We start from the raw sequence: 16512 nt of genomic DNA on the forward strand, positions 1-16512 counted from the left end.
GTGGGAACCCTGAAGATTAGAAGTGGAATGTTAATAAAAGATCAACTGAGCATTTTTAAGTTATTATAGTACAAGCTTTCCTTGGCTATGCCAAGGGCACTTGGGCGATTCTCAGAGAACTGATCAACTGATGAAATGCAATTGATTAAAAAAACAACAATATATATACAATATATTACCTATTAAATATATATATACCTATTACCTTATCAGATAATAATTACGTAGGTTTAAGCAAAAGTGTGTCTTATAGGTTTTATGATGGCTTGTCTTTTAACAACATTAAGTACACCATTTATACACTATTAACTTCTAACATTAATATTCTATATTTATAACAAAACTATTCTTTTTAAACATATATTAATTTGTAAAGAAGCGTGCATTTGTACTAGAAATATTGTGAGGATCTGTTTTTGTGTATTTATTGGAACTGCTTTGATGAGTTACTGTTAATATAACGTTCTGAAAGTGTTGCCCTAAAGCATTTCCCAATTTCAAGTCACTCTATGTTAACGCACACTAAAGAGTTAGCCTAGCAGTGCTGTAAACTATGCTCGCGCTTTCCTAACGCGTGCAGAAGTGACACTGAGGGCCAATTATCTTACACCCACCCACCTGTGCTTACGTTTGTTTCTACCTGTGTCACTGCTCGGGTGTACATTACTGCGACAGAGATGCTGACAGTCAACACGACCTGTTAATATTTCAGCACTTTCGGCGGTGTCTCCGCTCCCAAATCCGTTCCGTGTGTTTCTTGGCCTCGGTTTCGCACCTATTTTCTGCCGCTGTTTAATTAGGCGACTGATGTAGGATTGAGTTGCAGCGACACGGCAGCCGTGATAGAACAGAGACGAAATCCAGGAATCACTTCACAGAGAGGCTGCATTACAGGACAAATATCGCACAGTACGTTATGGTAATTATCTGACGGAATCGAAAGAAATGAAGTCTCACTCGACAGTTGTCATGCTGGTTTTAAATTAACAAACCGCTTTAACGACATCACGATTTTTCTCGGTAAAAATGAACCACGGAGGTAGTTTGAAGTTGCTCATGCTCAGCATCATTCTAGGTAAGACTTTCTTTCTTTCTTGTCTGCACTTAAATTCCTGACAGTTATGAATGTTTAAGGAGAATTTAGTGAAGATAAAATATTAAAACCAACATTTTTTATTACGTTACCCATATTACAGTAAAATATAGTTTCAGCATGCGCCTCAAAATATTCATTTATGAACACCTATTGTCCGATTATAACCCAGTATTTATTAACTCTTTCTCTTTTTTTCAAAGGGATTGCATGTGGTGACCCCAGAAAGCTCAGGACCATTATCAGACCAGGTGAAAAGACCTCCAGGAGTCAGGATACATTTGAGAGGAACATCAAAGCATTGATGGAGAACATCAGATCCTTGTCAAAAGTAGAACAGGGAGAAAAAGCCTCAAAAAATATTCAACAAAGCATGAGCAGGATGTCAGCACCCCTTGAGAGAATCGCAATTGACAGCACTAACCTAGATACTTACTTGACAATATTCAACAGTTTATTCTCCGTATACCAGCCCACACTGATTGACAGTTTCATTGAAACTCTCCCTCAGGCTTTAATTTGTGTTTTGGCGGACAGACAGCACTGTGGATGGCAAGGAGATTTAACCAGTATCGTTTCATCTGCATTGAATGATCAAGTACTTTCTGTGATCTCCTCTGTTAAAACTGAAGCTTGCATGTCAACATCTAATCTGCGAACGGCAGACTCCACTATGACTCAATTTAACTCATTTCAGGAGATGTTGACGAATGTTTTATCATCCGACCTCCCGTTTTATCTGCTGTCAGACAACGTTTTAGCCTTATGGAATAGATTTATGGACATGACAATTCCACCAGTGATGTCATTCATGTCTGATTTTATGTTAAATGCTCTCCAAACGCCAGTGGATTTTTTAAATTTGGGATTACAGTTTGGCATTGAGATCCCTACCATAGACCGGAGTGAGCAGTGTCAACAAGGTGTGTCTTAACTTTAGGTTCCGTTCGGTTCTTTAGTATTGTTTCTTTTGCATGCATTAGAATACTTCTTCAGTGCATTAAGTTATTGTCCTTGTTTTCTTCTGTCTTGTGTATACAGGTGATCTCAAACAACTTATCATGTGGTATGTCAGTGGAAGTTATACATTTGGAGAGATATATTCTTTATATTTATTATTTTTTATATTTTCTATCTAAGTAAAATGCAATATAAAGTGAAATCATAGCCTATTACTTTTTGCTGTTGATAAACATGTTCTTATCCATTTGTGTTTCACTTTAAAGACTCAATTCTTTCTGTGTCTTGTTTTCTATACTTAGGGGCATGAATAATAATGTAAGCTGGTCTTTTGGACAGTCACTTCTGGATATGTTTTTGGCCCCAGAAATTCCTCCTTGCAGTTTCACAGGTCCAGAATGCCAGGTCACAGGCAGCATCCAGTACAGTCGTACTGGCACAAACATTCCTACGTATAGTCTCACCTGTGAACAGCAAAACTTGAACCAACTCAACAAAACCCTTTGTGCAGCAATTTTAGAAGCAACATCTCAGGAATCTTATGTCCTTTATCAGATGTGTCGAGCGCTCAGCACACTCTCTCAAACTGAATTGACAAAGGTCTGGAGGAACGCGTGTCACATGATCAAGAACGCCAGCTTACCTCTCATTGAGCCCTGCAGTGATCCTGGCAGCGCACAATCAAGTCGTATTGCGCGATCCACTCTCAGCCTTAATGAACTTCTCTGTGACTACCAGAACTGGACTGTTACTAACACTGTGGACCCAGCTCTGGTCACAATGTGCAGTGAAAATGATCCTGAGGCATTCATCCTTGCTGTGTGTAACAATGCTGAAACTTTGCAAGTGCTGGTCAGAAATCCTAGTAATACTTGGGTGTGGGAGTTCTGTGCAAACGTGTCAGACACGTACATAGTGAACCTGTATTGTTCGTATAACATGTGGACTGCTGAAACAATCGACTCATCAATAGTGACGTTCTGCTGGTATAATGACATGGAGAAGTTTCAGTTTTTTCTGTGTGACAGTATGCCCTTCTTTATGATAGTGTTCTCCAATGAAGAAAACAACTGGCTGAAACCCAATTGCTCTCAACCTTCTTCACAAATCGACATCAACGCGCTTGTGGCCGAGTCGTGCAGATACTCTGAATGGAACAATGCACAAGCAGTCACTCCTGAACAGATCTCTGTATGTATCCAAAATGATGAGGTTCGATTCATTAATGTGGTGTGTGTCAACCACACGTTTGTCACTGAACTTGTGCTGAACAGCATAAATGCTTGGGTAGAGCAATATTGCACCTATTCTGTCAGGAATCCCCCTACGAGCCCACCGCCCTTGAGCATTGAAGTTTGGTGTAACTATAGCACATGGAAAAACATGTCTGTGGATCCGTCTGTGGTGGCTCTATGCTGGCAGTATGACCAGATCGGCTTCCATCAGAACGTCTGCTGCAACATACCCTTGTTCAACATGTTGTCTCTTCATGTTGATAACTATTGGATGATTAGAGAGTGCTATGATAATAGCACCACAAACATAGTGGGGCAAGTTTGCGTCTATTCAGATTGGAACCAGCCTACTATTGTTGACATGACTGACCTTGCTCTCTGTGCAGATCTTGACACTGAGAACTTCACTCGGAATGTCTGTGCCAATGTTACGGTTCTCCAGAATTTGCTAGCGAATTTAGACAACACCTGGTTATTGGAACAGTGCGCAAACCTGACTGCACCTGGCTCAGGTGGCGGGACTGGGAACGGAGGCAGCCTGATGGGTTTCCGACCAGCTAAACAGTGTCAGTACTCCAGCTGGGCTTTGGTGCTCCCAGACGCTGCTCTTCTCGCTCTTTGCTGGGATTATGACCATGCTAACTTTATCTCCTTCATCTGTGCTGACTCTTCCATGGTCACCCACATCACTCGGGAGCCCTCCAACCTCTGGGTTGGCACTGTCTGTGCCAAATACACAGCTTCCCAAAGCACCGGTGCTAGTGGGAGCAATGAAACGGCTCCTCAGCTGTGTCTAACTAGGGAGTTGGCTAATAGGCTAAACTGGACATGTAGCACAGACTTCAGTGCTGTCTGCCAACCAGGTGTCAGTCAAGTCCAGGGTCTTCTGCTGCTTTTGCGCTGTGGGATAAAGATCATCCAGCCTCGCTTGGAGAATCTCATGACTGCACAGGTGGCATCTGTGGTCAAGCGGGCCACCAACCTGTGGGTTGTCCTGCTGTTGGCTCTAGAAGAAAGCCAGATGACCTCTCTGATGGTGACCGAGAATATTCGGCTTAGTGTGTTGGATTCAATTTTCACCTACATGGACAATGAGAGCAACTTTGACAACAAGCGAGTGCTTTTGCAGTGCTTTGGGGTTGGTATTATTCATCAAATCACTGCTACTCCAAGTAATTCATATTAAGAACAGTGCATATCGTTGTTTTCATTAGATCACTATTTCCCAAATGAGACATTGTGAACTAGTTCTTTTAGTTTTTCTGATTATTAATTAAGCATATCTCTTACCAGGTTCACTATTTTGTAATTGACCCATGATCTAACTCATCAACATAAGGTGTAAGGTGTTAGACTTGACACCGGATCATCTAAATCGCTTCCTTAGCATGTAATATTAACTCATTTGAGTCATTTGATTTGTCTCTACATTAGTACTGTGATACAAATACCTAATGAATGTTGTTGTTCCGATCAGTGTTGAGATTGTTCTCCTTGTCAGGTTATAGGACTGTATCGTTATTATAATGCATTTCTGGTTGAATCTTTCCATGTGTGTATTTCAGAAAGTTTTGACCAGCCTGATGCAAACAGGAAGAGATGTGCCCACTAACTTCTATCTGGTCAAGGTCGGATGGATAACTTTATTGGCATGTTTTTAATGTTTAGCTTTGCGTTGTAGCCAAATTCATGTTTCGCTTTGTCAATCCACATTATTGTGCCATATGTGCTTTTGCTTGCTGAAATCATTGTGTGAGTAACAGCTTGAATTGCACCTCTTATTATTGCTATTACAGGAGTATTTCCGTATTCCTCTATCTTATCTGAGATCAGTTCTCAGTGCAGCAGACAGCATAACCATGAGGGAGATTCTGCTGTACTATAACAGGAACTATGCCACTTTGCAGGTAGCATCTTTGCTTCATTGTATATTAAAAAAAAAGCACAAAAAAAAAGCTATAATAATACATGATAAATAAACCGATATAATTTGCAGTCATTTCTTTTTTGAAGCTAACAGATGATTACCTGCACACCATGGTGTCTGTGCTCTTCAAAGTTCAGCTGCCCAGGGATATTACCCTGTTTCCTGACATGGGACTTTTGCTAACTCTAGCTACACCTTCAGAGATCTTGTCGATGCCTCCTCTACAAAATAATATCAATGCGTGAGTGACACCTGTTTAAAAAGCTTCAAAAGAAGCATATATTTATCACACCATTTACTTGTTGTTTATTATTTATTTTTTTATTTGATCTCCTTTTAATTCTTGTTGTTTATTTATATAATACTTTATTTTATATACATAATATTTAACCTAGCATTGACATTTTCAGCTTTTAATTAAAATTTTAGTTTTAGCTTAGTGATTTTTAATTTAATTTAAATGAAAGCTTAGTGATATTTGAAATACATTTCTATTTAAGTAAAATAAATTAGTGTTTAAAATGCATTATTATTTCATTTATAGTTCCTAACTCAACAGTTCTCTTTTGGCGAGTTTTTTTAATCTAATGTTTACATATATTTTTTCAGCTTTATTTCCATTAAAGTTGATTTGTAATACTTTTAGTTAACAATAACATATACGGTTTACATGCAGAATTTAAATTGTTTAAAACATCTCTGCTCCCCTTGTTTTCTCCAGGTTAAGCATCATTAACTTCAGCATCAAAAACCTTTCCCTGGAGCAGCAGCAAGCTTTTGGTCGCTGGTTCAGTCGGTCCATGGGCTTGCCTAACATGACAGCCGGCAGCTTATCCTTTATCAGAGACACTGGTAACCTGATCGCCTATCTGCCCTTCCAGAGCTTCCAGTACCTCTCACCTGCTCAGGTAACAGCCCCAACACCTTGCAAAGATACCTGAACCCATTTGGCTCTGGTTAACCCCCAGGTGGCTCAGCTGGGGAAAATGCCAATGCTTGCCACGGGTTCATTGTAACAGACATGCCCTTGTAGTCTGTTTTCAATAAATAAACACAGAAACACATGAATTAAGAATAGCTGTGGTGCTCACCCCATAATGAAAAGTTGTCCGCATAAACAGGACATTTCAGAATACACAAATAAATTTCCAATTCGAATATTCAGTAGGTTATACAAATTAGGATGTGTAGGATTTACCTTGAAACACTCAGAAATTGTGGGTCAATTTCACAAAAAATTACAAAGCGATAAAAACAGCAAATAACACTTTGTATTAAACATGACATTTTCAAGTAGAAATAATATAATAGCGTTATCTTGTCAAATTTAATCTAGTAATCTTTGTTTTATTTACAACTTTTATAATGTAATTATTCTATTTTAAAAATTACACTTTAGGTTTAAATTTAAAATTGCCATTTGATAGATTGCAATCTTGTTTTGATAATAAGGAGTGTTAAATTATCAGTTGACATACCTGGACAAATTTAGTTCTCATTGTCCTGTGATTTTATTTATTTTTTATTTTTTTATATAGCTGCTGGATGGTTTGGATGTCCTGATGAGTAACCCGCTGGATCTCCTTGAGCAGCAGTTCATTGCTGAGAGTCTTTTTGGAACCTTTGGGAATCTCACTGTCAGTCAGATCAGGAGGTTAGCTAAGTACAGTTTTTTCTAGATTTGGGACATGGAAATGTAAAAAACAAAACAAAAAAAATGAAAAAATGGTTTCCTCTCACACCCCTCTAGGTTAGGTAATCTGTCTTGTCTGGCTCACCCCAGCCAGCTGATGACATATGCAGGAACAGAAGCGTTCTCAGTGATCCAGGACAACATCAGGATGTGTGTGGCCAAGGGTTTTAATGTTCCTAGCAATATGGTCAGTAAACATGGTCCAGATCTCCTTGTCACTTAATATATATTCACTCTCTTCATTAAAAAACTACCACCACTTGAAAACTATTTACAAAAAAATGAACCTTGGTTTTACAATAGCAAAAGTGTATTTGCCTATGGTTATTATAGCCAAACCATGATTAATTTGTGGTTACCAGAGTTTTTACTACCATGTCTTTTTGGTTTCATTGGTGGTAAAATGTAATTTTTGTACAGGATTGGTACATATAAAAATAGCCTTACGTTTGTGGTTACTTTTCATTTTGTGTCCAGATTTTCAGCTTGGTCTTAAGATCATCTGACCTCCAGGCTCCCTCCAATCTTACTTCTCAGAGAATCTCTGAGCTTGGCCCTTTTCTGCCCATGCTGGGAACCAGTGTCCTCCAGCAGCTAAGCTCAGCCCAGCTTATGGCTGCCCTCAGCACCTTGACTTCTGTGCCTTTCACCCCTGCACAGGTACGCATCATTGTTGCCGCACATGCATACACTTGCCACACAAGGAAAATACTTGAGCAAAATCTGCAGACCATAAATATTTCTTACCAGTCATTATTCTATTTTGCATTATTTATTTTTAATGTGTATATGTTCTTAGGACAGTGTATTTTCCCCTAGCGTATTTATGACAGCACAGGTCATTTACACATCATTGTTTCAGTTATAGGCAAGGCAATTTATCTCTATAGAGCTTTATTTCATACACAGTGGTAATTTAAAGTTTGTTTTTTTTAAGTAAATTTGAAAAAGATATAGATATAAATAGATCTATTACAAAAGGACCAATACAATAAAAAAATGAAAAGCTGAGGAAAAAAGTAATAAGAAAATAAAAGAACATATATGTATATATGTTTTAATTTTGGTAGCACAAATATTCAACATCGTTAGGTTTTGTTTGAGTCTGTCATGGTTCGGATGCTAAGATGTCTTACAGTTTGATCTGCTATTCTGTAGCATGGTTTTATTCACTTGCCTAAGACCATTTTTATTTGCATTTGGTGTGTTAGTTTTGGGCACTAAGTATAATCAAGTGGGTGGAAAATTGAGTAGAGGTCAGAGGTTACAAGCAGGCAGTGTAGGTTTAGTCTTGAGGTCTCTGCAACAGATGGAAGACTGCTGTCAGAGGAGCCATGGTATCTGATATAGGTAGAGGATTGTGTCACTGCTCAAGCCTTTTAATCATTTCTGCATGACCAAACATGAATTCTGCATGTCCATCTCACTGTGTACCCAAAACATAAGGAAGGCAGAGGATGGCGGCACAATGGAAAGACAGAAAGCTTCAGATGTCAGTAGAATGTCTTTATTAAAGGTTGAAAGGGGGATGTCAGAAAACGTGTTTCAATTAAATAAAAAAGCCTACCTTAATAAACATAAGAGCCTTATTCTATCTGAATCTTTATTCATCATCTTGTTTCATTGCTTTATAATGCACTGGCTTAATCACTGCCTGTTAATCATATAGTTTTGTTTTGTTTTTTTCATAAAGGCAAGTGTTATCATCGACAAGATCTCAGCCAATTTTAGTGTAAGTATGTCTTGAGAAAAGCTGTGCTTGCTCTGACATTTTCCTTCTTAAATGTTTAAAAAAGTCAGCCAGTGTCTCCGTGAACCGACATGTGTGTGTGTTTGTGTCTGTGTTTGAGATGTCAGCACGTTTGCAATGCCAGCTGGCCCACAACTGTGTAATCAACTCCGGGGTATTTCAAGGACAATTGCATTGGCCTTACACACACTCACCTGTCAGTTACTCTTTATAAATTTACTTTGCATATTTGAAAGTGTATGTAACATTTACTCATATGATCCGTGGGATTTGGCAGTTCCTCAGGGTATAGGATTGCATCAGTTACAAGGAAGTTGTCAAGCGGCCCTTTGTCTTTTGTGTCTAAGGTTTAAGGGAACATTGTGATATACGCCAGATAGGGTGTCACTAGTGAGCTGGCACATGCCTCACACCTCTTTTCATATGTGGGGAATCAATGAGAGTCCTAAAGGAAAAATTTACTTTTGGAATATAGTCTGTTTATGGCACATGTTAATTTTTTAAATTAAGACTAGTTACATTTTCTGTGAAAGGGGTTTTCAATTGTTTTTGATATTCACATAATCACTTAAATATGCAGATTTTCTGCTTTATTTTATTCATTTCGACACACACACACACACACACACACACACACACACACACACACACATATATATATATATGTATATATATATATATATATATATATATATATATATATATATATATATATATATATATATATATATATATATATATATATATATATATATATATATATACCTAATCAAAATAGTGCAACTGCAGTTGGATTGATGTTAATTGGAATACACAATGAAAAAAACTGATTTTTAAAAATTGTTAAATAAGGAGTTTTTTTTGTGTTTTTTTTATGTACATTTAAGGGGGAAAATGCACTTTGTTATATATATTTTTTTCTCTTCCTAAATTGTGGTCCCAGACCCCAGTATGATATGGTAAATTCTCAATGATATTAATATAATTTAAATGATACTGAATGTCATATTTAGTAAATATAAGTGTGATATTTGTGCTCCCTCTCAGCTGGCTCTACCAGGCTCTGAGCATTTGTCTATGCTGGGATCTCTTGTGAGTGGAGTAAAGGTGGAGACTCTATGGACTTTATCAACTGATGTTTTGCTGGAAGCATTACCTGCTATAAGCCTTCAGACGCCTGGGCTCACCCCCCCACAGGTCAACATTATCATCTCCAAACTCTGGGTAAGAAACTAACAGATTTTCCCTTTAGGCATGAACAACTGATATTGGAGTATTGGTTGAGAGAAGCAGCTGTAAATAAATTTACAATTAAAAGAGCTTCAAGTAGTGACACCAGACTGGATATACATAACCAAATGTAAATCAAATGTGCTTCATTGTTGTACTGGATAAAAAGCAAAAGAGCTTGCACCCCTTCAGTGGTATAGAATCATTTCTGGTTTTGAATATCTCTTTGAGTGTCGCATATGATTAAAACAGGCAACAGAAATTAATCTAAATTTCTTTTTCCATGCTTTTAGGGCTCTAGTTCTGTGTCCCAGTGGATGGATAAAGTCGAACCTTTGCTCTCTAGTACTCCACTTCTCAGTGTGATTCTCCAAGTCTCTCTGTTGCTGATCAGAGACACTGCTGTACACACTCGACTCTGGAACACACAGCAAGTATGCTCTAGTGCAGTCATACATACTTCATTTACAACAATTACAAAACAATTCGTTTTTTGCATACTGAATTTTGATTGCTCTTTTCTCCTTTTTCAATATTTATTTACTTATTAAGTTCAATATGATCTTTTAATATTTTGGAAAAAAAAAAACAAAGGCTGCAAAATACTGTAAAACTGTTTTACAATTATAGTTCCGATGATTTTGTTAAAATTGTTACAGTTTTAAACAACTGATTTCTATTGTAATATATTTTAAAATATGATTTATTCCTGTGATGGCAAAGCTGAATTTTCAGCCATTACTCCAGTTTTCAGTGTCACATGATTCTTCAGAAGTCATTCTAACATTCTGAAAAGCAATGTTGAAAACTGTTTGCTGTTTGTTTTGCCAAAATCATGAAAAATTGTTTCAGAAAAAAGAACAGCGTTTATTTAAAATTACAATCTTTAGTGACATTTTTAAAATGTTGTTTGACCAGCTTACTTTGTCCTGTGAAAAAAAATGTTTTCTACTAACACTCCAAAGACCATGTAGAAATTCATTAGCACATAACCAAATACCATAAATATAATTTTATGTAAGATCTTTACACTATTCATATGCTGCCTTTCAGGTATTGGTATTTTATTTGTAACTGCAAATCTGGTGAAGATTTTTACAACTTTGTAAAATGTAAATAGAAATAAAAACTTGAATACAAAGAGAAAAAAAAAGACAATAAAAAGAAATACAAATAATTAAAATAACAATTATAATGCTTAGAATAATATATACAGGTCACTAAAAGTACCATAGTAAAGAGCTCCAAAACATTAAGCTATTTAAAGGTAATGTAAAACTCAATCCACATAGGAAATATTAGATTTGTTTCAGCTGCTAGCTTGTCTAAATATTGAAATGATCCCAAATCTTGTGAAGATCTGATGAGCAAAATATATACTTTCTCACACGTTTGATGGGTATGTAAATGGGTGTGTTTAAACAAGAGGTCATAGCAAGTGTGTCTCCCTATTACCACAGAGATCTGTATAATACTACAGTGTCTAATTACTGGTTTAATTATTGATAATGGAGCACAACAAAGCTTCTTTGTTGTGTAACCTCTGATTTAGCTCACTAGACACTGTATCTCATGTTAACTAGCAGAAAATAAGATGAAAACCAACCTGAGTTGCTCTAGTACTGTCAGTCCCTTTTTCCGGGACATTAAGCATGAAAGTGTTTTGTAATCCCCCTTTCCTGTTATAGATAAGCTTAAAGAGCCAAGAAGACTCTGATTTCACTGTTAATGTATGCATAAATATTTAACAGATTACAGTAATTGTGTTACTTTTAGGTAAATCCCTTAAAGGGTAAAATTCTCTCTCTCTCTCTGAACTTTTACACACCTTCAAATTGTTTAATTCTGTTGAACTAAAGAAGCTATTTTGAGGAATGTTGGTGACCATTTGCTGGTAGCCTTTTAATTCCATAGTATTTTTTTCTATAATCTGAATTGTCCACAGCTAAATCTATGCTAAAATCTAAATCCTTGATTTTTCTAATAGCATCCTTAATTATTTTTTTTATTCAACAGGCTAAAGTTCTCTTTAAAGAGGCTGTCATATCTCACCCAAGTCTCTCATTACAAGACTTTCTGTAAGTTTGACCATCAGGGATTTTTGAGTTCATTTTGTGCTTATAAACATTGTCTACAAACCATGTTCTCTGACACGACAGATCTCTGGGGACACTGGCTACAGGAGTGAATTGCCCAAACCTTGTAAAATTGTTCCAGAACCTGGCATCTGTATCTCCTCTACGTGATATTTTGACATTTCTGAAAGAGCAGCCCGTGCCGCTTCACCCCTCACTGGTAAACCTTTATTCATCTAGTAACCCTACATTCAAATTCAGGGCCTGGATTTGACAGATTACCAGTTTAGTTTAGATTGTTCTTTATTTAGTTTGTAGCTCTTATCCATAATCTTATTCATATCAATAAAATTCTGGCCTCTTTTGACAGAAGTTTCTTTTCCTTTCTGTACTACAGAAAAAATGTATAATTGAGGAACTGTATGAGTTTGACTTCTTCCCAGATTTACTTGGAGATTTGGGTTCTCAGATTGCCCTGTCACTTCCGTGAGTCAAAATTCAACTCATTAAAATATATTTACATATGTTTAGAATTTTATCTTCGCATGTTAAATTTTATGTTATTGTCTAAAGGTTGAGCACCATTAAGAAATTTCCACAAGATAAGATGGATTCCCTGAGGAAAATGATAGTACAGGATCCATATTACTTCCTACTGCTTCCCAGCACCAAACAAGCTGTCTTGGTGGACAAGATGTTTCAAAGACTGGTAAAGAATATAATTTTACTCTCTACAGATCATGCACATATTTTCGGTATGGATCTTTCCAGCTCATGATTTTGACAGGGTTAACAAACCCTGATTCTATGCTCATTTTTAAAAACCTTTTAAAAGGGTTTTAACCTTTTTTTATTTTCTCATCAGAATATGTACACTGGTCTGTACACTGAAGAGGAGTTTCGCTCGCTAGGTGTCATGGCTACATTTGTGACCGATGAAATGTTTTGGAAACTGGATAGGAGCTTTTTTGTTGATGGTCTGGAGTTCCTACAAAGGTTCTGCTACAATGCCAATAAACGAGACATGGTGGCAGACATGCTACAGGAACAAGGGACATTTGGGTATGGACCGCTAAAACTTAATTTTCTAGTTTCTATTAAATTACTGGAAGTGAAAGCGCACATTAATTGTTTTCTTTGCGTAGCCCTGTAAAAAACTGGACATCAGAGACGCTGAACCAAGTGGACCGCTTCTTGTTTTTTCTCCCGAAGAGCACTATTCAGCTCATCCCCTTGGTGAGTGACCAGACATTCCTTTGTCACCTGAACACAGCCCTGTGTTTTAACTGTCTGCATGTGTGTGTGTCTTCAGGGTTTGATGAGCTTAGAGCGCATCGAGAGGCTGTTCCTGAGTCAGCAGATGTGGGAGAGTGGAGAGTTTGGCTCTCTGTGTCAGAAACCCTCAGAGCTGTTTGACAAGAAGCAGTTTGTGCTTCAGTTCTTCCTCGGCTTCCTCAAAATGGGACGTGCCCCTTGTAAGCGCAATCTGCTAAAATCATTCTGTTCATGTTAAATAACCGATTGTGAAGGGAGATAATACAGCAGAATGGCTGTCACTTCACACCTTTGACCGCTCAGCCCTTTTCATTTCATCTCTCCATCTCTGTGTCTTAGATACTGGACTCATCCCCTCTTGTGAGAGCCTACATCTGACACAACCTGCTGCCTGGACTATTGACAGCCTCAGAAACATGCCACAAGCTGCATTTCGGAGGTGCTTGGAGCTCATTGGCCAGGATCCATTTTTCAGTGCGTTCGAGCTGTTAATGCTCCTTACAAAGACCAAAGAGGTGCCTGAATTTCTCCATCAGCTCGTATTTTAAAAATTTTGAGATATGACATTTTGTTAGTGCACGTAATAAGACTCGTTTTCAGTTGTGCCTTTCCACTGGAAATGGAAAAAATGGAAATCCCATTAATATGCTGGTGAATATCATTGAATATCTGCATATCTGTGGCATAATAATAGTGGTAGACTTTTTTTTATCTGTGTGTAGGTGTATGGGAACCCTTCCTCTTTCAACTCTTCTGTGATCTCTCAGTTGGGTCGAATTGCCACTCAGCTTTCACTTGAAGAATTGGCCTCTCTTAGACTCTCTGAAATTCAGTCAATTTCAGCTATGGGGTCTCTCAACACATGGACAAGCAGACAGGTGAAATGTTATTGCATTAATTAATTATTGCAATTTAAAATTGTTATTTTCTTTATTTTTAAATGTAAAATTCCTATGATTCCTATTCCTATTAAGCCTATTCATATGATGACAAAGCTGAACTTAATTCAACCATTATTCAAGTCTGCAGTGTCACATGAACATGCATTCTAATATGCTGACTTTGGGTCTATTGTTATCAGTGTTGGAAACAGTTGCTGCTTAATATTTTAAAAACCATGATACATTTTTTCAGGATTTGTTTAGGAAAAGAAAGTTCAAAAGAAGTATAAAAAATTACTTTGTTTTATATCCTAATTGTAATTGACCTCTGTTTGCAATTGCAGTTGAAAGCCCTGTTCTCCACGGTTCTGAACTCAACCAGAAAGACTCCTAGCCAGTTAGACTCCAGCACTTTTGTGGCATTGGGGTACATTGTGTGTGGGATAGATGCACCAGTCATGCGCACCATAAATCCAGTAGAGTTCAGGTTGAATTATCTAAATTATCTGAATTATCTCAAATTCCATTGCCTGTTCGTTTCCTCCAGTTAAATGTACTCTTGTTCTGAATATGAAATGTGTTGTTTTTCTTATTCCAGTAAAGCAGTTTTGTGGCTTGGTGGTTTGAATTTGTCTTGCTCTGAGGAACAGCTGCAGTCATTGATAGGGCTGCTCAGTAATAGCTTAGCATTTGGACCGGTCAGCTCCTGGGGATCAGAGGTCTTCATTGAGATCGGAGTGATTGCAGGTACAGCTCAGGGCTTAATCAGAAACCTGATGGTTTGCTTCCCACAGATATCACCATTGGGACCTTGCGCAAGGCACTTTACCCAAAAGTTACCAAAGTTGGAAATGTCCCTGAAATAAGTATATTTTAAGTCCCTTTATTAACAGATATATTTAATCACAGAGAATTAGTGTTAGTAGCTAAATTAATTTGTATTTGATTTGCTAGGTTTGGGCCGTGGTTGATGTTTTTTGTCAGTACATGGTTTTTTTGTGCATTTCCCCCTTTCTGCAGCGGGCCTGCCTGACATAGCCATGTCTGCTTTGGTGAAGGAACAGATAGAAGGAATCACCCCCCTTGCCATCTCTCTCATCCCAGCGAGCAAATTTGCAGTTAGTATCTGTTTTTTTCTTTAGTGCCTTGCACTGAAATATATGGTATGCATGTGGTGATTTGACTGTCTTATTAAGTATTAATAGCACGTCAAGTAGGAATATGCTTTGACTTTTCTAATTCCTGTCACAGATTTGACAACAAATTATAAAAACAAACCTGAATTTCAAGATATCAAAACACTCTTCTGATGTCCTCTATTTTGAAGTCATTTTAGGATCTTTATTACCTGGTGTTCCTATGTTCTGTCTTCACAGGTTGTGTTTAACCAGGCACAGATTCGTATGTTCACGTATGATCAGGCCGTTGCTCTCACTGAGGCCCAGCGCTCTGCTCTGTCTCCGGTACAGCAGACCGCCCTGTCCATGGTGCTCAACCCCTGGGAGGACAAACCTGTTGATTTCAGAGGTAAAACTCTTTTCCTATACCTTAATTAAAACAATTGGTCTTAATTAAATGTGTGAGCAATCTCAAACCTGAATGAATGATTCATATTTGGATTTTTAAATGTTTAAAATCAGCAAACCAGCTAAATGTAAACATTTTGGGTTGTTAAATGTTCTTTATTTTGACTCACATTTTTTTGTATCTTTCAGGCATGTCACTGGGAGTTGCATTGCATCCCTGTCCTTTTTTCTACCTCTCCAGCATCCTAATAATGCTGCTGTTTTCTCTGGGATGAGTTAGATCTGTCGCTGCTGAATTGCTGCTATGCAGAATTGAACTTTTCTTTTCAAATATGTGCAATATGATGTAACTTTAATACTGTTTATATAAGACTTACGAGAAATACAAGAACAATAACTCATGGATATATTTCTTTCAGCACTTTATAATAGTTAGTCAGTGAAAATGTGCTTTTGTTTGCCTGTTTTTGAATAATTGCTTGTTTGGAGAATAATTTATCAACTCATGTCTGTAATTGCCTTAACTGATTTGGTTTGACTTGTGATTTTTATATTCTACGACTTCCTGTTCATCCTGTTTTTATTAGTATTATTTATTTACTTTTTAAAACTGATTCAACAGCCTTCATACTGTGTAATTTTGGAAAAATATCAGAAAGAGATGTATTGACTAAAACTTGATTGTGAACTTTCCTTTGTCTTTCATGTGTAAACTCACTTATGTATTTATTCGGCTTACTATCTATTTGTCATGATATTTAATGTTGCCTGATCAGACTGTATCTTCATTTTGTATTGTTGTGCATAAACCAGTGCATATAACCTTGGAAATAAAATATTACAAGAGACAATATAAGGAGACTTATC

The 16512-nt window shown here is 37.2% G+C and overlaps 1 protein-coding gene across 3 annotated transcripts; it reads left to right on the forward strand.

Annotated features, from left to right (window-relative positions):
• The first annotated feature begins 735 nt into the window (after positions 1–735).
• Positions 736–16481, forward strand: strc1 (stereocilin 1). 3 transcript variants are annotated; one of them, XM_043243635.1, is made up of 28 exons: positions 736–1075; positions 1297–2016; positions 2135–2159; positions 2356–4426; positions 4854–4916; positions 5085–5195; positions 5302–5456; positions 5937–6123; positions 6754–6869; positions 6966–7095; positions 7386–7568; positions 8602–8640; positions 9706–9882; positions 10182–10322; positions 11905–11966; positions 12048–12183; positions 12361–12449; positions 12537–12672; positions 12829–13025; positions 13109–13199; positions 13276–13438; positions 13578–13753; positions 13961–14116; positions 14464–14606; positions 14718–14866; positions 15140–15237; positions 15496–15646; positions 15835–16481. In XM_043243635.1, exons 1-28 carry the CDS (start codon positions 1027–1029, stop codon positions 15918–15920), a joined length of 6000 nt encoding a protein of 1999 aa, XP_043099570.1. In that variant the 5' UTR covers positions 736–1026; the 3' UTR covers positions 15921–16481. The 3 variants fall into 3 exon arrangements, 2 of the variants coding, with proteins under 2 accessions (XP_043099570.1, XP_043099568.1); XM_043243633.1 differs by lacking the exon at positions 736–1075 and having other exon boundaries at positions 1210–2016; XR_006251303.1 differs by lacking the exons at positions 736–1075; positions 14464–14606; positions 14718–14866; positions 15835–16481 and having other exon boundaries at positions 1210–2016; positions 15496–15636.
• Positions 16482–16512: the final 31 nt, after the last annotated feature.

The sequence above is a fragment of the Puntigrus tetrazona genome, chromosome 7 (assembly GCF_018831695.1).
Source record: "Puntigrus tetrazona isolate hp1 chromosome 7, ASM1883169v1, whole genome shotgun sequence".
Classification (NCBI taxonomy): domain Eukaryota; kingdom Metazoa; phylum Chordata; class Actinopteri; order Cypriniformes; family Cyprinidae; genus Puntigrus; species Puntigrus tetrazona.